Source organism: Typha latifolia, chromosome 10 (assembly GCF_019914945.1).
Source record: "Typha latifolia isolate L0001 chromosome 10, TyphaL0001v2, whole genome shotgun sequence".
In the NCBI taxonomy this organism is placed as follows: domain Eukaryota; kingdom Viridiplantae; phylum Streptophyta; class Magnoliopsida; order Poales; family Typhaceae; genus Typha; species Typha latifolia.
Genome location: NC_133095.1, coordinates 9,463,910 through 9,486,126, shown reverse-complemented (window position 1 = coordinate 9,486,126; position 22,217 = coordinate 9,463,910). Strand labels below are relative to the sequence as shown.

At 36.4% G+C, this 22,217-nt stretch overlaps 1 protein-coding gene across 2 annotated transcripts; it reads right to left on the bottom strand.

Annotated features, from left to right (window-relative positions):
* Positions 1-1,033: 1,033 nt before the first annotated feature.
* On the bottom strand, positions 1,034-21,474 carry LOC140796550 (uncharacterized). 2 transcript variants are annotated; one of them, XM_073149592.1, is made up of 20 exons: positions 21,126-21,474; positions 18,361-18,417; positions 14,114-14,141; positions 13,906-14,028; positions 11,716-11,827; positions 11,529-11,566; positions 11,344-11,397; positions 10,200-10,268; positions 10,000-10,116; positions 9,816-9,884; positions 8,312-8,391; positions 8,062-8,187; positions 7,704-7,986; positions 7,541-7,627; positions 7,290-7,457; positions 7,060-7,187; positions 6,849-6,987; positions 1,636-1,760; positions 1,382-1,543; positions 1,034-1,298 (listed from the first exon to the last, which is right to left on the bottom strand). In XM_073149592.1, exons 1-20 carry the CDS (start codon positions 21,218-21,220, stop codon positions 1,259-1,261), a joined length of 2,100 nt encoding a protein of 699 aa, XP_073005693.1. In that variant the 5' UTR covers positions 21,221-21,474; the 3' UTR covers positions 1,034-1,258. The 2 variants fall into 2 exon arrangements, with proteins under 2 accessions (XP_073005693.1, XP_073005694.1); XM_073149593.1 differs by having other exon boundaries at positions 6,849-6,978.
* Between the last annotated feature and the right edge of the window lie 743 nt (positions 21,475-22,217).

The following is a 22,217-nucleotide window of genomic DNA, read 5'->3' as shown; positions in this document are numbered from 1 at the left end:
AACTCAGATAAATACCAACATAAAACAAAAACCTAACTCAGGAAATGATGAAAAATTCCTCTTCGCCCTTTACTACTCAGTCTACCACTCGTCACCAAAGAACAATGAGAAAATGAGAGAACAATTTGAATACGTCTACCGCAAGAGGTAAGAGGGAAGAAGGGAGGATGAAATGATTAGGGAGAGGAAAGGGTTAGGTGAGGATGAGGAGGGAATGAGGGAGGAGTATTACATGGAGATGATGAAAACGAGAGTGTTAAGTGAGGACGACAACGTAGATGGGTTAGGTTTAGATCAAATGATGGAGAAGGGTTGGTTGGGTTTAGTTGATCAGGTTTAATTAGGTTAAATTTAGTTAACTAGGTTTAGTTTGGTTGAGTTGAGCAGTACAAGTTGAATAAAGATAAATTAGTTGATAATATTTTACAATCTTCTTAGTATAATTAATTTAATCCAGAGGTTTAGTTAAATTTAACTAACATAATATTTTCTACATATATTTACTAAATCATAGGACTAATTTATAAATAATATAAATCTAAGAAGTAAACTACAATTTCGCTAAAAGAAATCAATGTAAACTACAATCATATGCAAATTTCCCTCTTTTTAAGGTCAACCTGTAAAGAAAAGTAACACCAATAAGAAATCCTCAAAGTATTTCTAAACCCACTAGCAAATTAATGCAACAATTCTGGAAAGGCCAAGTGACTAGATCTGTACTTAAGAAAAGTTGGAAGCTCTGATAACCCATAAGATCAGGACATTAGCTCTCTCCAAAGTATTAGATGAACATCAATTTAAATTTTCTTAACAGAAAGAAAAATAAAATAAATCCATGTCCAAGATGATCACATTATCTGTAACCATCAACCTGGGAAGTTCAATACAAGAGCTACATAACTAACTACGCTACTGGTATCATGGTAAGCTTTATTTGATGGGATTTTCCGTTTAGAATGTCCCTTTGTACTCTTAGTTGCTTCTCTGAGAAATTCCTGAGAATATAAAGTTATAACATGAAGGGCAGTTCTTTTGGTAGCCTTTTAAAAGGCAACGATGTTGCAAAATTATAGTTGAAAATTGAATTGGTAGTGTCGAGTTTCACGAACATTAAAATACAACAGAATAGCATGAAGGGCATCTAAAAGCTGGTGAACATTAGAGAAAAGGAAAAAATTTAGATGATATATACACTCGATTAATTATACATTGTAAACAAACAGGAAACAACTATATCAGCTCTTGTGGTCCCTCTTCAGACTGAGTTTAGATCCTGCGAAACTTGGCTCTGCCATCTATACCAATAAATCCAATTATTTTCCTCGATTCATTTAAAACTGAGGAGATTACAAGAAAAACAGTGGACAAAAGAGCCAACCTGGTGAGAAGGAACCTTGCAAGAGGGCTCAAACTTGGGGTCTCAAGTTTTTGCGTATTTGGTATCTTCTTGTGGTTATCAGTCTCCTGAGGAGTCTCAATTCTCTTTGTGAAAATACCAGTAGCTAATTCATGGAGTCCATTCAAAGAGGATTCCTTTGAGCTGCAGAAATGAAAGTAGATATGGTTGAGAACTTAAGGAAGAAAGGTAGATATAACAATAATATAATGAGTTAAAACCTATAGTACAAGGACCTTCCCAATCTTTGCAGCAACTTGATGATCAATGATTCACAGAAGCCAGGTAATTGGTGCTCCATTTCCACCAGTGAATGAATAATATCGCTAGTACCAGGCCCTTCCGACATATCACCAGTTGCCTGCACCAAACAGAAGAGAACTGGATTACAAGACTACCAGCAATGTCTGAAAAGGTAAGGACTAACTAAGGCAAAAGTGAAAATACCAACAATTCAGCACGTCTTATGAGAAGTTTCTTCATGACGATCAATAAAATATAGATATTCAAGGGATAAAAGACTAATAATGGATATCCAGTTCCTAGCAACAGTTCATGTCTGAACACAACTTGCTTACTAAACGGGCTACCGAGTTACACATATTATTTGTGTTTATATAATTTCTTCAAGTTATAAACAGATTTATTTGGTTATAAATGGGTTATTTGAGTGAAAAATAGGTTATTTGGCTCATAAACGGATTGTTATGTTATAAATAGGTTAGTGGGTCATAAACGAGTTAAACTTATATAGGCTAAACAAGTTGAGATAATAAACATGAACATGACTCGCTTAATAATTGGATCAAGCAGGTCAACCAATTTAAAACACGAACCCGGTTATATTGAACCCAAACCCATTTAAAGCTTTCAAGTTCATGTGAGTTATCAAGTTGGGTCAATAAATTACCACCTCTAACTATGACAATAACAAATCACACATGAGTATTTAAGTACTCTAATAGTCGAGTTTTATTTTAATGTCTAACATCTTCTCAATTCCATTAATAGCTGAACATGCGTAATAAAATTTGATCAACCAACACACTTACACTTTAGTGTCTTCTTTGGAATAGAGAATTTGAATGAACATTTTCTTTATAATGACACCCAAATTTACTAAGTGTGCATCCCATGTGTAAAATTTTAACCTACTTTCTTTTCAAAATTCTATATTAGCTTGTGCTAATAGAAACAAATCAGCAAAGCACTCATGAAACAAAAATAATACTTTGGCCTTTAATGCAGTAGTAATTCTTTATTTAAGAAACTACCTTGGCCTTTCTTATCACTGTCTATTTGCACTTTTAATGCCCTAAACTATATATCTCCTTGCCTTTTCTCCTTTTGAAAACCCTTGCAACAGAACAGATCATAATACATTTTGTTGCCACTGCAAATGGAGTAAGAGATGTGAAATGCTGCAGATTATGTGATCAAAGTCAAAAGGATAATGGGACTGAAAAGGAGTTTCAAAAGAAACTGAAAGAACTATTCTGAAATGCAGACCATGTATCCACATAGGCAGCCATATATGTGCTTGTGGTCCTCATACAATGCTGCATAAGGCTAAAGCCACACAGGACCTGTGTATGTCTTATTGAAGTCTCACTATATTTCTCACATGCAGTGCATTGAAAGGCGGGTGCGGATTGCGGGCGGTTACCCCACCGCCTAGCGCCTAGGCAAAAGGCGTCAAAGCAGACGGCAACACGGTCTAACAATTTAATATATAAAAAATAAAAAATAATTCTATATGCTATCCCCATATAGGTATAAATAACGGTACGTACTAGGAGCCTGCTTTGACCTTTCGATCCATTATCAGAAGGAGCCTAAGCTTTTTGAAAGAGAGAGGAAGCCATGTGACGTTGGAATTGGCGAGATTGAATCGAGGCCCGCCCGGCCACCTTAGGGGGGACAACCAAACCAACCAGTAGGCTTTCTTTTTGAAGTTTCCTCCCAGGGCCAAAAAATCATTGAATTCATAAGCATATCCTAGGCAGTGGTTCATTCAATGAGAAAGAAAGACAGGAGGGCAGGATTCGTCATGGTCAGGCGAATATATTCTGGGAAAAAAAGGGAAGGGGGTTTGCAAAAATCAAAGACATTTTCACCTTCGCAAAATACAGCACTTGGGTGTGAAGTCCTTTATTCACTCGGGTACCAATTCTCTCTCTCAATGGACCTGATCAGAGGAGGGTGAGGGCACGGCTATGCCCTTGGCGTCCTCCACGGTGAAAGAGACAGACTCACTCTTTCTGTGAGATGACTTGCATCAGACTTGTGGGATTTGACCCATGCGCTGTTGATCGGTTCACATCTCAATGGGTCTGCAGATCTATTTTCTTCTATACGAGAAATCGCCATCTCGTAGCACCACCACAATACCGATTCTCGCTGCTCGACCAACAGGATCTTGTTCGTGGGATGCCGGATCAGCGGGAACCTGCGCTGGAGGGATTGGAGTGGGATTTGAATGCCGCTCTTGACTGACCACTTCTTCCGGGGGAGCGGTCTGCTCCCGAGATGCTCTGACTACTAAGGACCCACACTGAGAGGGGTTTTGCTTTCACACGGAAAAAGAAGAAGATTGATTGTTGTTTGGGTTTCTAAGTAGGGAGTGATCTATGATCTCGGTAGTCAAGAGAAATTGTTGGCGCTCGAGTGATATAGTCTTTGGTTCGAGAGTGGTTCTGAGAAAGTCCTACAGCTTATGGTTGACACCTTTCAGTAGATCTACACCACGAGCGGACATACTTGTCATTGAGCTACTTGCTCTTCTCCGAGGCCTAGAAATTGACATCTGACAGAATGGGAGAAGGGCCGCTAATTCGTAGGTAGCAGTAAAGTGCATTTGTCTAACTCTTGTCCTAGCATCCTCTAGTTCGTAGTCAAACTCACCTTCATCCACCTTTCATGGACTGGCGCGAGCAAGCGCCAATGTCTAGAGCAGGAGATGGAAGCTTGGTATGAGGAGGTTGTTAACGTGTTGTCAAAGGCAATAGATTGGTTCGCTTTCGGATTCGTTTGCATGACTAGAATGTTATCCGAGATTAGTCTCCCCGGGACAAAGGCACTTTGGTGGGGAAGGAAAGTCCCATAATTATATATATTATTTATAAAATTTTAATAGTGCAATTCACAAATCACAACCATAAAAATAATAGATTATAAATTTATAATTCACAAATATGTATATATATTTCAGTATCATTTTAATAATAAATTACCATGATCTGAAATTAAATGCATTAATAGTTGGTGCCTTAGTGGTTTCCAATGTTAATATGAGCTAGGCTCTCTTTCCCAACACTCTCTCTTTCCCACCATTAAAGCACAAAGAAAGAAAGACAAAAAAAAGTGGGTAGTTTCCGATGTCAAAGAGAAAGAAAAGGAGAGGAGGCAATCGGCAATCCACGATTTCAACAAAATCATCATTTGATTGCCACCGTCATCCACTTGCTGCCGCCTCTGCTCGTTGCCTTTGCTTGCCACAGCTGCTCGGAGCCTTCGAGTCTTCCCTGCTCGCCAGCTATACTCGCTTGTTGCTGTCAATTTCTCGATGCCTTTCAGAGATGATTGAGGCCGCTTGGCTCGCTACATGACTTGGCAGCCCACCAAGTTTGCCCAGGCAATTTGGCCGCCAATGGGTAGCTGCCATTCCTGTTGGCGGGGCGGCGGACGTGCCGCCCCACCAAAGCAATAGCCATGGCTGCTTTTCAATACACTGCTCACATGGTAACTGCTACTAGTCATATACAAGTCATATTATATAAATAAGTGGCTATTATCGATGTTTCTCTTCAAGAATGAAGATCTTTTATTTCTTTTCATTTCCAACTTGTTTTGCACATATTTATCACTTTAAAGACTATTAATTATAAAAACAAAAACAAAAAAAAAACCACCAACACATCTGCATACAGAAGATAAACTATCCATTCCTTGACACCCCCACATCTTTTCTTGATTAAGATTTATCCATGTGGCATGGTAACATGAGCTTGAGCCACAACAATAGTCTAATAGGAACTACGAGAAAATTGTTCTATATATTGCACTCCCCAAATCCTGCATCAACTGATTTCTCATGTGACTCCCTCTTTTGACTCTTTTAGTTTATACTAAATATTGTTTTCTATAGTTGCCCGCCTATCAATATAGTGGATTGGAAGGTTTCTAAAAAGTTCCAAATAAGCTGATATATGCAAATTCTCAGCCTTTTCCGTACTCATGCTATTATGTAGATCTGAGTCGTCAACCCATGGATTAACATTCCAACTGAACACCCATGTCCACTACCACAAGATGAGCTAGATGCCATCCACCCACAGTAACATGGTGGAGATGGAGGTGGAAGAGAACGATGGAGGAAGAGGAAGAGGAAAAGGGAATGGAGTCACCATGGTTGGGGCGATGGGACCAACTGCTGCAAGATGGGATCTAAAGAAAAGGAGAGATGGAGAAAAGAAAGGCAGTGATGATGTCTGTTCTCATCAATGAATGTCTAGATTTTAGGTTTATGATTTGTGATATTGGGCAGGAGTCAAGCCAGATAAAAAGAGTAACCCATCCAATCACTTTAATAAGAGTTTGATCATTGGGTTGGGTTTGATTGAGTAAAATAATATCTGGCTTGCTCCAACAAAGTAACTTACAAGTAATCTCTTATTCTCCCTTCCATCACTGAACAAAAGAAACCTTAAGTCCCCGTTGCGATTTGGTAGGGTAGAATTGAATGGAGGGAGTATCGATGGCCAGAGTCAATAAATGAGAAATAAACTGAAGGAGAGAAGGTGGCAATGGATGTAGAGAAGAAGCGGCAGGGGGACAAAATCCCTACAATAGGGTCTAGAGAGTCTTCATAGCTGTGCCTTGGCATGTGTCCATGGCATTCAGCTGTGCCTGTGCCACAAGATTTCTTAGTCATACTACTACGAAGGTACAACATATAACCCATACTCAGAAATGAAGAATACGAATGCAATGTCTTCCCTCTCTAGTGCACTCCAAAAGAAATTCTGGAAATTTCATACAGACCTAGATATTTAGTTTATCACAGAAGAAATTCAACAAAGCTCTTCTGATAATAATGCTCACAGAAAGTAGTCACATCCTAGTCACATAATAATAAGTACGATATGGTAATCTAAATAATATTTCTGGGAGGAATCATAAGGCTGAACAAGAGCTAACTACAAACCATTCATTTTCTTTGTATGCACAAGAATGAAGATGTTAATCTATCAAATATCAAGATTAGAACAATAAACACTAATATCTCTCTAATTTACCTGTGAAGCATAGCGACAACCAAAAACTGTTTTATCAAAACAATATTTTATCTTAGTCTAACAAACATAGATCTTGTTCTTAAGGAAGGCAGGTGCTGCTGCAATTTTGTCATAACATAACGATATCAACTTATGTGCATTATTATTCCTACCTCTTTCAGTGAAGGAATTATCAACAATGACAATGCTGGAGAAGCTGCTGTAGCAGAAGCTCGGACGATAGACTGCGCATCGGTTAATTGACGTGATTTACTACGCAGATTTTGTGCATCAACATTCTCACTATTTTCCCTAAAGAGTAAACGTGTTACCAAGGAGCAGAGATCATTAAAGCTAAAAATCAAGTTATTGTACAATAAGTACCTAGGAGTTTCAAAGCTGCTTGCTATCTGAGATATTTTAGGCTCCTGTGCATCTTTGATAGGTCTGCTCATGTGAGGCCTTTCCCGAGCATTTCCTTTTCTTAATCCACCTTGTAGAGCAGCCTTTGCCTAAAAATTATAATTAAGAATCTCACTACAGTAAATTAGACTCGCAATGCAGAAACAAATTGTTTGCCATTCAGTGCACAATTTATTCATGTAATAAGATACCTCTGCAAGGTTTATTGCACTATCTTCATGTGAGGCACTTGATGCTTTTTCTTGGATCCCCAGTCTAGATCGTGAAGCTCGAGGAGTCTCAGATTCATCATGTTGGGAACGAAGGACAACATTACCACTAATAGACAGATCTTCGGAAGAGGAGAATCTGCTACCAAGCTAATAAGTAGAATAAATTAGATCATCTCCTGAATTACACATCACTAGCATTGCTTCTATTAGTCATAGACTCATAGTATTACCTTAATACTTTGATTGTTCGATGCTGCATATATCTCTCTTGGGGAACGTACAACAACTGTCCCTGATCCACTTACTGATTGATGATTCTGGCAAATTAAGTATTACTTAGAATTCAGTATCAAATATATGCTGCAGATGAAAATCAAATTATATGTGACCTACATCTTCTAAAGAACTTTCAGATTTCTTATCATCTTGTTCCTTCAATTCATTGTGAAGTAAATTTGCAGAGATTGATTCATCAGAAGCATTTCTTGACACAGACACCCATTGGCTCTCTCGATCTGCTGTTCTTTTAGCTGTATTAGGACTATAGGGCACATCTGTTTTTCTCTCTCTCATTGTAGCGATTTGTGGTGGTTTTATAGAACTACGAACAGTCCCTGTACCCTCTGACATATCGGCATTAACTTCCCAGCTAGCATTCTTCAGGACCTTTCCTTGACTAGAATGAAATGGAGTGAGTGAAAAACAGAATGATGACAGTGAAAGAAGCTACAGAAAATTATGTAATGAGTACCTTGAAAGAGCAACTTCATCTCTTGAATCCCTAACCACCTTGATAGTACTTGTTGCATCCTCCTGAATTTTTAGGCCATTTATTTGGGTCTCAATGTCCTCCTTTAAAGTCAATTTCGGACGTTCTCTGTAGATATAAAGAAAATAAGACCTCCAGTAGAGATGATGAACAAATAAGGGCTTTTACTACTTCAAGAAAAAACAATATCTTAGTTATGACTAGACTGTTAAATAAATGGGAAGGTTAACACCTTATTCTCTCCAGAAGCCTTGGACTTTTTCTGGCATTCTTGATGAAGCGAAGTTTAAGAAGCTCCTTGGCACTAGGTCTCTGAAGGCAAAATGTGGAATAAATATTAGGTCATGACAAACCATACATAAGCATGTAGTAGAGGGAGACAGTTTATATGGGTGATTTGGCCAGTCAAGGAGATGGTTGGGTTTGGCAGCTGGAGGTAAGAGGGAACCAAGCTGCCAAGAGAAAGAATGAGTTTTACAGGGCCCACAAGAGATAATATGCCATCCTAAGGGTGACAGAGGACATTATCAAAAATGAAAAAGATATGAGTCAGCAGATTTATTGCCTAATCAGCCTGCTTTATTGGCCTATGTATCTGTTAAATCCGATAAGCATGACCATAGGTGACCAATATACAAATCAGCCTATATGAGAGACACGGTTTGTAGAGACACGTACTGCTACTGCATATTCCCACACATGAGCTGCCATTTGAAGCATTGTATGACACAAACAGATCATTTCAAATATATCTCTGGTGGTTGCTCCAGAAAAAAACAAACAAACAGATCTCATAATCACTCTCAAGCAAGTGTGGAACAACTGGGCAATTTACTACCCAGTATTAAAGGGAATTCATTAAATTCTCAGTCATTTTCTAACTTGACTCTCTGTAACTCTTAATTCTTGATTGTATATTGGTCCACTATGTTAATGAAATCCTATGGTCTTCCCCACTACCCTCTCAAAAGAAAATAACATAAAATAAAATAAAGAACCAACAATTTTAATGCATTGAACATGGGGTATGCACACAGCTTTTAAACAAGAGAAGTGTCAGGCAACACTACACGTACTGCTTCAGCTATCGAGTAAGAGAGGAGAGAGACAAAGGGGGCCTAGGGTGTTGACAGCAGGAGGAGGAAGAAGATGATAGTCGACTTGGATTCAAGCATGACTAACCTAACCAGGCCTGGAATCCATTGAAGTCAAATGCTCTTTGCTACAAGTTGTGTCAGGTTAGGCCCAATGTGAACGGACTCAAAACATTTGTTAATCCCAAGCTTAAATTAAGGAAACCTGATTTAGTTAAATGCATAGGGTAAGTCAGGTGGGGCCATGTTCAAACTCAATCTCACTCTTATCTTCTTTCTCCACACTCTCTTTCTACAACCAATGTCCTATCCTCCTCTGGCAATGTCTCCCCACATTCACCTCCCTTTCCTTTTCTCTCTCCCTTTGATGGATCTCATCTTGCTCTTTCCAAACCTCTTTTATCATACCACAAGTCATATGAAAAGCCCACATACTTCCATATGGCACACAAATCCCAGTATAGAAACTATTGATGTTGAAAGAAAGGAGTCAATATGAGTGTATTGCTTTCTATAAACATACATAAAAATAACTTTTTTCTCATGAAATATGTTAAATTATTTCTGCAATAAAATCCTTTACTATGAAATGAGCAAAGAACAAAAGAAATATTGATCTTAGTCTAAGAAGAATAAATTTACCTCTGCAGGAATCTTCCTTAAACATAATGATACGAATTCTTTCATAGGTCGAGAGAAATGCTCATCAAGCTGCATCAAATACAATAAATATTAGATCTGGACAGACTTCTTTGTGAACAAAAATACTATATGATTTAACACTATATATAACTATTTGGTAACACAAACTGATTTCCATGTAAACCTGGGGAGGATTTTCTCGTGGTATTATGAAAAGAACCCTCATTGGATGGATATCTGCCAGAGGAGGTTCACCTTTTGCCATTTCTATAGCTGTTATGCCTAAAGACCATATATCTGCCTGCATCAGAAGTAAGATATATCTAAACGATAATTACTTGGCTCAACAGAAAATAATGAGAATTTGTAAAGATCTGAGCATACCTTTTCATTGTATCCATCTGAATTCTGAATAACCTCAGGTGCCATCCAAAATGGGGTTCCAACAAATGTCTGGAAAGATCTAAGCTCGTTAGGAAGTAACACCAAAGATCAGTACAATTACTAAGCTAAGTTGTCTTCTTAGTTGCATTAATAATACAAATGATGTTAATATTGCAGTCAATGATAATCCTCAATAAAGTACCACAACAATTTAAAACAGAAAATGCAATTTATCTTAAAGAAGTCACAACAAACTTTTGATGAGGGTTAATTTTCTTTTTTTCCCCAAACTAAACTACAAGATAAGGAACAATTCAGAAAGGGGAAAATCTTTCTGGATGTAGAAAAGAAGCAGAGATAAAGCAGTTGAACAACCCCTACAGTCTATATTATCCACAGGAGGCACTAATAAAGCAGTTAAAAAGGAGATTCACCATTTAAAACTAAAGTAGTAGAAAAAAAAAAAAATCTAATGACTACATCTCGTGAGATCAAACTGGTCCAATTTCATGGAAATCATACACCAAAATCTTTTCCTCTTTTAAGACAACCAGCTCTTTCCAATGTGGACAAAATTATAAAGGCACTTTCTTAACAATATATAAATTTTCACATTCTTTTGCAATAGTTCAAAACATTCTTTTATTTTCAGTACTACAAACAACAAAATAAGCATTATCTTCAGTATCCTAGAATTAGATTATGCCTGCCTCAACCTTTCATCTAAAGAAAAAGTGAAACACTTTGTACAGATGATTACTATATCTATGAGCAACAGACCTAGAGAGCCATGAACAGAAACAAGAGACACAGACACTAAGTTACATAAGATGTATAACACTGTGTAAAAATCAGATGTCACATCAAAATTATAAAGACTGATTGAGATAATAAAAAAATATGGAGTTTTTTTTTCATTTCACACTCTAAAAAAGAAATATGGAGCATTATTTTTCACTACTTTTAATTCAATTCAACTCTTGCTTTTCTTCATTAAATCATAGAAAACAGCCAAGTGCTTTTCGATATTAAATGCATCAGGTCGAGTTAAAAATAGTGAAAATATGGGGTGTAATGGCAATAAACACATAATGTAGGGAGTGTGAGATAAACTTCTAAAGAATAATGCTGGAAAATACATTACCTTCCTCCTAGACATTGTTTTTGTCAGTTGTGCAGAAACACCAAAGTCTGCGACCTATGATGCAGATATACTTACATTAGGAGGGTTAAAAGCAGAAGATTAAATGCTGATGAAGTCATGAAACATTGGAAGCTGACTTTATGTGAGTAAAATAGTGAAATAATCTAGCAACATATTCTACCAACCTTTACGTCTCCATTTTCTGTTAGCAAGATGTTTGCCGCTGCAAAAAGTTAGAGAACAAGTTCAACAAACATGTTTCACATATCCTTAAAAGAAAACTTAAGTAACAACTACCACCGTAATTTTCTAAGCAGCAACGACAAACAGCATATACACAGATAGGTATAAAGTTAAATTATAGACAGCAACCTTTTATATCCCGATGAATCTTTCCTTCAGAATGAAGATATTCAATTGCATGCAGTAAATCCCGGAGAATGCACGCAATAGACATTTCATCCAGCGGAGGACCAGCTTGAAGCTTAAGGGAAATACAAAAGACATCAATACATCAAAAAGTCAAAAACAGATATCCTCTATCTAATAAAAAGGTAAAATAATTAAATTGGAAAGGCAATACAATGGAATAATTTTAAAAGATCAAGCTAAGAATTATCCAACATCACAAAAAATATAATTCGAGTGATTCATTACAGAGTAATCTGAAACATATGAGTGGTGAAGGGCAGTTTTAGGCATGATTTGGTGTTTCACCTGATTCAGAACTCATCGATCCAGGACTAACCTTACAGATTATTGATTTGATCTTTGTTCTGGGCCATTATAGGCTAAACCTGATCTGTTTCGGCCCAAATTTTGTGTTCTTTATTGGGGTCAAATCCGAAACCAACCCCAAATGTAGCCACGGTTTTAGGTTTTCGATTCATCGATTGTGGCAAGGAGAAGAGGAGAAAATGTAGAGCAGATAGAAAGAAAACGATAGGTGCAGGTTGGATGTAGGCATGGCCAGTCCTCATCTGATCCAAAACCCCCAAGCTTAAGTTTAATAGGTTCAGATCGGGTCAAAAAGGGTCAGGACCCAAGTGATCTGACCAAACGGAACCCATTAAACTTAAGTTTAAATAATTTGGGGTTGGGTCAATCATGCCCGCATCCTATCACCCCCCGTCATTTTCTTCATTCCTCCTCTCCTCCCTTTGATGATTGAAACCCTAACCCTACCCTAAACTCATTGTCAGCTGCTCTCTCTCTCTCTCCATTTCCTGCACCCCATTTTCCCCTTATTTCCACCTCTTTTAGATGTTGTGACAGTTACAGTAAGGCTTTCTCATGCTGCATGAGTCGTGCCACCGGGGACGTCTTGGTGTCTTGCATCAACTAACCGATAGCGCACCCTATCCACTGATACTTAATTCCATCCTAGAGATCCGCAAATTAATCTTTTTTTCCAAATACTAATTATCTGTAACTTTCCTCTCAAGTGTTGGAGTTGGTTAGTGTATTTTCCGAATAAAGCAATCCTTTTATGAGAAGACCTGCATAAAAAGTAGAGCACTGAACATGAGTAATACTAAAGCAAGAGTAGTATTGATTTCATTTATGGGTGCAGCTAACTCTCCATGATGTATCTGACTTAATCCCTAGGTACCTTACAAATGGCTACATTTGAAGGGAAACCCCTGCAAAAAGCGCATCCTAGCATTTAAGGCTCTCAGAAACATGGGGTCTAGGTAGGTCAAGTGTGATCTTACCTTTGCCACCAGAGAGGTCATTTCATGACTCCAGCATACTCAATTAAGGCACATGGGGAAAAGCCTTAACTATATCACCTTACAACACCTTGATTTTGTAGCATGGATGCTTCTTATTTTCTATTTTTTGTACCATGCAAGTATTAGGCCATTAGTCATTGAACAAAATGGCATGATAAGTTTTCTTTAAAGTCCTAGATTAAAGACCAAAATTTAATAAAGCAGTAGAAGCAACCCATGAGCAATAAACTGACAGATGCTAAATGATCCATGGACCAATTACTATCAAGTACAGTGAAGCCTAGGTCTTTAAAGAAAACCAAGCCACCAAGCCGCCTAGGTCTTAGAAAACTTAATAGCATCATGTTGCATCTATATTTAAATTTCAGTTTGATACCACTCTGCTTTAACATATAGCACAACAAAAGAATTTAACAGCAAGTCAGTAAGTGTTAACTGAAGCACTAGAAAGAGAAGAATGTGAACATGAACTGCAAAAGATACATTCTGAATTGCTCTAGAGATTCTTCAGTTATTTCTCTAGTTCTTCCACTTCATGAAAGCATTATAGTCTAAATTCATATCTCTCATACAAAACTCGAGAATAACAGGATAACAAAATGGTTACCAGATATTGGAATAATATATGCAGAAAATGACACCTCATCATACAATGTAAGACAATTAAGGAAACTTGAAAGGCCACAAGATAAACAAGAAATTTTACTACTACCAAACAGCTTTTTTAAAATCTTTTTCTAATTTGTAGCATCTTAACCATAACAGTAGTACTCATAAATTTTTATTAGTGAAAGCACCAAAAAGGAAAATGTGAATCTAAACATACTAGGTCAGCAACAGAACCACCAGCCATGTACTCCATAACTATCCACAATTTTGTTTGATGAAGATAGGAACCATAGTAGTCAGTTATGTATGGAGACCGGCACTGTGATAAAACTGCTATTTCCTGCCACAAAAGAAAGGATGTCATCCACGGTGAGTTATAGAGGTTAATCTTGGGTTCGACAAAACTGTTATCAGATGTAACTAACCTTTTGAATGTCTTCAATATCATCCTCACTAGAGTGGAATAATGAAAAACTTTATCAGTATACCAAAACATCTCAGAGAACAATAATTAAAGAGTATAATCTACATAAACCGAAGGGCATCAACAAAGTACGAGCCTTTCCAGTGTTTAAGCAGTCATAACTTATATGCCAAAAATCACATGATCGTTCAACAATACCATCTGAGACCAATGATAAAATGCTCAAAACTTCAACTAAAAATCAAAATATGTAATTTTTTCAACCATGTAGCATCATCTAAGTTAGCAGACCCCAAATAGACGGAGTTAAAACTTAAAAACTTGTTGCCGTTGTTATCATATAGCATCAGATACAGTTGGTCTTCATTCAGGATGATAAAAGCATGTTAAACTAAGAAATCCATGTTCAATCTTTACCAATGATATCCTAGCTGTATAATAGATGAAAATGATGAAATTGGCCTACAGTATGTAGATATCATAGCAAACTAGGATATCCTTGATACTTGGCAAGTTCAAAGTTAAGTCAAATTTAAGATTCCTATTAGGTTGGGTTCTTTAATAATAAAAGCTGACCATAAATGTTACTATACTGGGTATGATCTGTGAATTCAAAGGACACCTGTATTTGACTATAATGTCACAATCAACTCATAATTAGTAGACCAAATTTCTCTTCTCTGCTATTCATATTAAGTAACTAACAATTTTTAATAAATTCTAGGTTTTGTCAATGAACAATTTAGAGATGTCCTCAGGTGTTTATCCCATCAAATGTCATCACAATAATCTTAATTAAATAATTACAAGAGCATACATATATACACACATATATATAACACAAATAATGTATTCTTAACATACAGTATCCTTTATTCCTTATTGTCCCTATCTATGCACCAATTAATAATGTGTCATGTCCATATGTGGACATCCCTACCCATGCTTCATAGATGGTTACATCAGGAAACAGGAAAGATATGAAGAGCATATTCAAGTTGATGTTTTTGAAGTGAGAATGCCATGGCAAAAATGGTGATCAAGTACTAACAGCCTATGGGGTCAACAAGCTGACTCATGGTTTTTCTTTTTTCCTTTTTCTGCATATACATGCAAAATATTTAGTCTGCATATATACAGATAACCAGAGTATCAGACAAAAGATCATATTTGCTTCAATACACTTTAATCTCATTCTCTGCAATATAGCCCCACAAATTACACCTGAAGCTTAGCCGCTAACATTCAGCTGTTCGGAAGTAGATTGAAGAAAAAATCCTCTAGTTACTTGTATATTCACTTGCAAAATCAAGTATCTTCAGATCTATGAGCATTTTAGTCAACATGATTCTTAAGCATTATGGACTCTAAAACAACCAATGCTTTACCCTGGTCAAAGTCATTTGAAATTTGAACAGTGTCTGTGACAGAGATGTAGTAACATGATATCAATGCAGTGCATCTGCAGTATCACCATGTAGCTGAGTTTGATGACACCTCAACAGCACTCGGTTCATAAAGAACTTATTAACATAATAACAATAGAGTGCTAGTCTTGAAACTTAAGAGAAAATCAAAGAATTTTTTTTTCCTGAAGAAAAGCTGAACTAAGTTGCCCATTTGATTAAGAAACCAGCGGGAGAATCAAAACAGTGGCCAGGTAACAGCACTCCATCCTCTCCCAACTCTCTCCAGCAGAAATATCCATTCTTTCATCAATAGCCTCTAGGAATGTTGCAAAATTGCGAGAATTCTTCCTATTCCAATAGTGAATAGATTGTTCTTTTACTCTGATCCACCAGTCAATGCAAATCACTGACAGCTCCTACTTCTTTCTTCCATGAAGATATCATATACTGGTTTACTTGATAAAGAAAGCCAATCAGCAACAGCTCCACCTGTGTTTTACTGTAGAAAAATCTATGAAAAAACCATCATCTAGCTTCTCACCACCCATTTCACTTTCTATCCCATACCTTCTCCAATGCTAATTCCAGTACTTTAATTAATATAAATACCATAATTCCTAATGAAAAAAATAATAATTCTGGTTCTCTCTGATAGCTATGAAATTTAAAGTAAGGGTGAGGTCTCACCAGAATCATTATTCTCTCCTTCAACAAAGGGAGCAACCTTGATCTTTGTCTCAGTTTCTTGCACCTCAGCAGTCAATGGCAAAATGTTATTCAACATGTTACTGCAAAATGATCCTCTATAATAGAAGCACAAAGAAACCACAACACTTCCTCTTTTCTTGCAAGAAGAGAATTTCCTCTCAGGTTCTTGTCAAACAATGCCTTCTGCTTCCATTTCTATTTCTTTTTCTCTGTGTTTTTCCTTCTTCCCTTCTCTCAGTTTTCTTTTTCTTTTTTTCCTTACACTAAGGCATCCAATATGATTAGCATGTTGTACATGGGGCAGCACGCCCTGTACTAAATAGTTTCTATCAGTTCAGCAAGGGTAATTATGTTTCCTTTTTTTCATTCCTGCACCTTTCCTAGAACCCCTTATATCATCAAAATATATCCTCTCTGTTGTCATGCCATTAAACACAGTAATTAAATTATTATATTTCAGATCCTTTAGGACAAGATAATTGGAATTTCTTTGGGCCATCGACAAGATAGTCATATTAGTTACAAAGTAAATAAAAAATGCAGCACCTGTCCACCATTGGAATAGTGTTGATTGTTCAGATGTAATGTCACTTAGAAGTTAGGACTTTGCTTTTGTGTATATTTCACACATCATTTGATAGTGCTATGCCAGAAATGGCGTAATCTTTAATACTGCAAGTTCCATTGGAGAAATTCCAATTATGTTGCATAACTTCAAACAATATATTTCGAAATAGCACTCTTCCAAGTTTCTCTTTTATTCAATCTCCTGGAACTGAATCTCACACTAGTATAAATTCATTAGTTGGCCTGTAAAAATCTTTCAAGTTTCATGGCCCTTGTGTAGCTTTGCAAAGGTTATTTTATCAAATATCAGTGTCAAACAATATCACATGGAATCTTGCACTAGCCCAATAAATTTATGGCTAAGGTTGTCAAGAAAATCAGTGGTATCAACTGAAACTAAAATTTTTTAACATTCAGGTCGAATCTAAAAACATTTAACTTAGAAGGCATTAGTAATTGATGTCATTAACTGTCTTCTTTTCAAATTTTAGTTTTACCCTCTTTTTATCATAAACCTCTTCTCCCACCCTCACAATTCACCGAGTTCATTTGATAGCCAATCCGATGAGCCCCTCTGGCTACTTCACACTTTGGTGAATTCAGATGAGTTTGTTTTTCTCATTTCTTATTTTCCTTTTTCTCACCCATTTTTTAACTCCTCTTTTCTTATTGTTAGTGTTGTTTTGCAATAACAATTTACAAGTATAAAAGTTTGTTAAATTCAATTAAATTCATTATAATTTTGAGTGAGTTTTTTTTTAGTTTTTAAGCTTCATATGTGAATAATTTTGATTTTCTTATTTTGCTATTATTTTTTATAAATTTTTAATAATTTCTGAATTTTTAAATAATATTTAGAATTTTATGTAGTTATCTGATGCCAATACTGAGTTTCGGAACCTTGGATTTCACCAAGGCTAAAATCCTTAGATGGAACATCAATGTCAATCAAGGTTCGTCGGATCAGCCGATCCTAGTCAAATCAGCCAGGATCAGTCGGTTTTAATCAAACTGAGCCAAATTCATTATGGATCTTACGCGGATCCGACCCGAAGACATCAATTATTGATGTCTCCAAGCTCTTTCCCTTTCTCTCTTTACTATTCTCTTCTCACTCTCTCTCTCACTTTTTTCTCCTTTTATTCTCACTCTCACTTTCTAACGGAGAGATCTAGCTCCAACGAACTTTAAGGAATTCTGACGACGCAAATCTCGCTCTAGCAAACTCCAACGAACTATGGTTCATCAAGCATTCATTGTTTTGAGCAATCACATTATCCATATGTTGATTATTATCATCTTAAGTATCCTCTATATCCTCCTCAATATTATCAGATACAAGATTCACATATTGATTATTTTTCTCCTCAAAGACTATAAGATTCATTTGATATACAATAATATGATACAATCACTCTTTAGAGCACCAGACCCTAGACATTATTATTTTTAAACTTATAGTGATCATCCGTGCAGGTGGATGAAGATAACAACTTAACTTTAGTCATATGACAACAGAATGGCGCAATTATAGCATAATTTATAATTAAGAGTAGGAACTCACGCTTCTTCCAAATCAATGACTTTAATTGCTACCTCTTTGTTCAACTCTTTGTCAAACCTGCAAATTAAGTAGCTTGTAAGAGGAGACTAAGCAATGATAGTCATTTGTAACAGAATCACATAGAAAAGATATAATAACATCAATTTATGCTTTTTTTCATAAAGAACAATGATTAAGATATGCAACAGAAGAGGTACAACACATAGAAATGCTTCTTCTAATTATGTTAAGAACAAAGTCTATATGCTATGGCATGTAGTGGGAAAAATATACATGCCACCGTCAATCCTGAATGCAACCTAGCTGATGTATCAGAGCAAAATAAGGCAATTTAAATTAACCCATAAAATAAAACTATCTAACAGAATACAAAATAGCTACTAGCGACAGAGGAACTATGAAAATAAAAAGGTTGCCTTATTTTGGAAAGAAAGCATATATTATGGTATGCATCAAACTACCATGTAAATCAGTCTTGACATCTTGGACTAACACACTTTAACCTTTGATACTCTAGCTCAAGGCTACCGCAGTCAATTCAGAAATCAGACTGGTGAAACTTATATATCAATTCAAATAAAGCATACATAGTCTCTTTGGAGGCCTTTTTAATTGATCTTATTCCTTTTTGAGTACCTTGCTATGAGAAGGAGTAAGCTTAGGTCACAAGAGTTAACTGCTTGGCAGTTTGAATACCAGAATTACACCCAGAAAATTACAATTCACTAATTACTACAACGGACTGACTCATGGAGAGTTTGCATATACTTGAACAAAAATAGTATGTTATACTAATTTTTACACAGTGGAACAAAAGAATGAAGAACAACTTAACGGTAAAAGCAATCAAGGTATTGATACTGTACTTAATTATATTCGTAATCTAATTTGCTTTATCGTTCAAAGTTATTCCAATAGGAAATGAAGTGCCCAAACATATAAGTTCCTCATCTTTATCATAAATAAATGAAGTGTGTAACTTCTGGAAGTCTAACCAGATGTTAAGATAATCATATTTTCAAGCTGTTCTGGAGCCTATTTGGAGGATCAGATACGTGTACAAATACCATGTCATAGGAAAAAATGTTCCACAAGTTTACAAAGATCCATGCACATCAATGTAGTGAAAATAAGTTATATCTTACTATCCATTCTAAGGAAAGTTCTGCAGTTCAAGATCAATAATCTTATAAAAAATATGGACTTTGCAGCTATGGAAGAATACCTAGGAAAAAAGATGAAAGAAGATGCATGCTTCATAACTACTCTATTTTAGTAGTATGAATCTTTTAATTTTTTGCAAACTGTTAACCTCCATTGAACTTTCCTTCTTAAATTAATTCATTTATCGTGAAGGTGATTTGTCTTTTGTGCAAATACGTTCTTCCCTGGGCTTTGGTGCCATGAGGTGAAAGTTTATTTCTTACATGTGTTTTGTACATTAGACCTCAAATGACTTTTCTCAAGAGAAATGGCAGACGGCACATATCTGAACCACATTCAAGCCAATAAATGAAACTGTCCCCTGCCTGATTAATGCATTTATGGAATTAGCCTCCATCATGGTTAATCTACCTCTTCTAGGTTACTTGTGTGGATTCTAAATAAATATCTTTCTTCAATTAGTAGCTCATATCCAGCATCAGAGATATGCCAGCCATGGAACTGAAAGGCTCTACAATTTTTGGAGGACTGAGGTTGACAACAAGCCATTATAGAGGTCCAGTAGCTATAAGACTCTGAGATTAACCTTTTGAGTTAACAAAACATGAAGAGAGTTACTAACTCCTAAATCCTGAAGGCAAATTCTTATCAACTGGCATTATTATCTATTATGAGAAATGTGGAAAAGTTTGGGAAGAATAACTAAAAATTAGTTGGGATACTATTAGAAAAGTCACATTGTTAACCACCTAGGTAATTATGTCACAAAGATAAATACAGCTAGTGCAGGTTTTGTAATAATACCAACTCTTTTAACTAATAATCATGTCCTAGAAAACTGAAGACCCCTTAAAAAGCCTTTTACTTTGGAGAATCCTTTTAATCTATAAGGATGATCTCAATTTACACACAGTATGATAGTATCACTTCTTCCTTAACCAATGCTTATTGTCCAAGCAAAGAAGTAATTTTTCTTCAATGTACGGATTTTACCTCAGGCATAAAATTCATTTTTCTTTTACCAAGACACATTCCAAGCACATTACCCAAGTGAGAAATGGCATGAAAATCATCACAAAATCTACCATCCTTCAGAAGCCATTGCTTTTGCAATGCAATCCTTGCGCCAAACAAATGAAGCTCCATAAAGTTTTTAAATGCACGATAAAGAAGTGAAAATCCGTATCGTCATGTCAAACTTCAAAATAAAGTCCAACAACGTCTAACTGGTCATTGAATCAACCTAAGAAAGAAAATGGGGGAAAAGAAATAGAAAGATGTCGTAAATTATATTTCAGCCCCATCCCAAGACCACATTTTGATGGTAATGCCCACCAACTAGAAAAAATTTCAGCTACCGACATACTTCATCAACACGCGTCAACCACTCACCCAGAACATTGACTAATCACAAATCCCAGTTCCCAAAACTACCAGAAGAAATCCTTTTTTTTTCTCTCGAAATTATTAAGCTAAGCATCGACGACATTTAAAGCATTATCCTTCTTATCAAAACACTCCCAAATCACAAGCTAACAAATAAACCCAAGAAAGAAAAAAAGAAAAGCAAGAACAGAACAAAATCTTCGAGCACTCTTTACCCTTTGTAGACATCGCCAAAGGATCCCCTTCCGATGAGCTCCAAATCACTGAACCGTGCTTCGATCGCTGCCGACATGGCCGCCGAATCCGACATATTGGACACAGACGAATACCCCAACAATTTAACCTTGCCTTCTACCTCCAACAGCCTCAAACTTACGGCAACTCCGACCCAACAACCTCCATGAGTCTCGAAGTCGCTTCCCTTCCAAGGGAGACGGGTGGGATCCGGATCTACACAGTCGTTGGTAGGTCGGAGGAAGGAAGCGATCGAGGAGAACAGAAATGGAACGGAGAGATCTCCACCGATAGGGAGAAAAAGAGAGTACTCGGGGGTCTAAATCTGCTACATCAAACATGCCAAATGGCTTGGGGTGAATTCGAGTTCCGGATCCGGTTTTCGGGTTTAGATCCGCGCCGATTGTTCTAAATGATAAAAAAAAAGTAAAGTACACTTTGCGCCCATATAATATAAAGTCGTACAAATACTCTCTTAAACTTTTGAAAAGCTACGACTCGTTAACAAATACCCTAAATTACATTTCTGTCTCTCTATTATTGAAGAAAATATTAGATTTTATTAGCTGATAACTTCAAATTACATATTTATTTTTACCTACTTCACCTTTGTGTTCCTCTTCTCTTCTTATCTAATCTTCTTCCCTTCTTCTCTTCTTCCCTTCTTCTCTTCTTCTTTCTATTTAATCTACAACTACTCTTCCTACAACTTCTATTTGAGCTTTTCCTTTTTAACTTTGAAGGTGTCAAGGTATAACTCACGGAGAAAACACAAGGGGAAGATGTAGATATCATATGCCTTTGGTGTTGTTGTTGCTTGTACTAGAAGTTATGTAGGGAAGATATAGGAAGATAGGAAAAATAAATTTAGGGACACAGATGGCTTAGAAAGAATAGGGGAAGACTTTTTGCAGTTCGGCCTAAGGAAAAAGATAAGGATAAAATTATTCAAAAATTATTGTTTTGATCTTTATAAAAGTAATTTAGTATATCTGAAATTAACATACTATTCACTTGCTTAGCATGTGAGCTTTAAGGCTTAATTATACTTTACCCCCCTTGTATTTTGACTC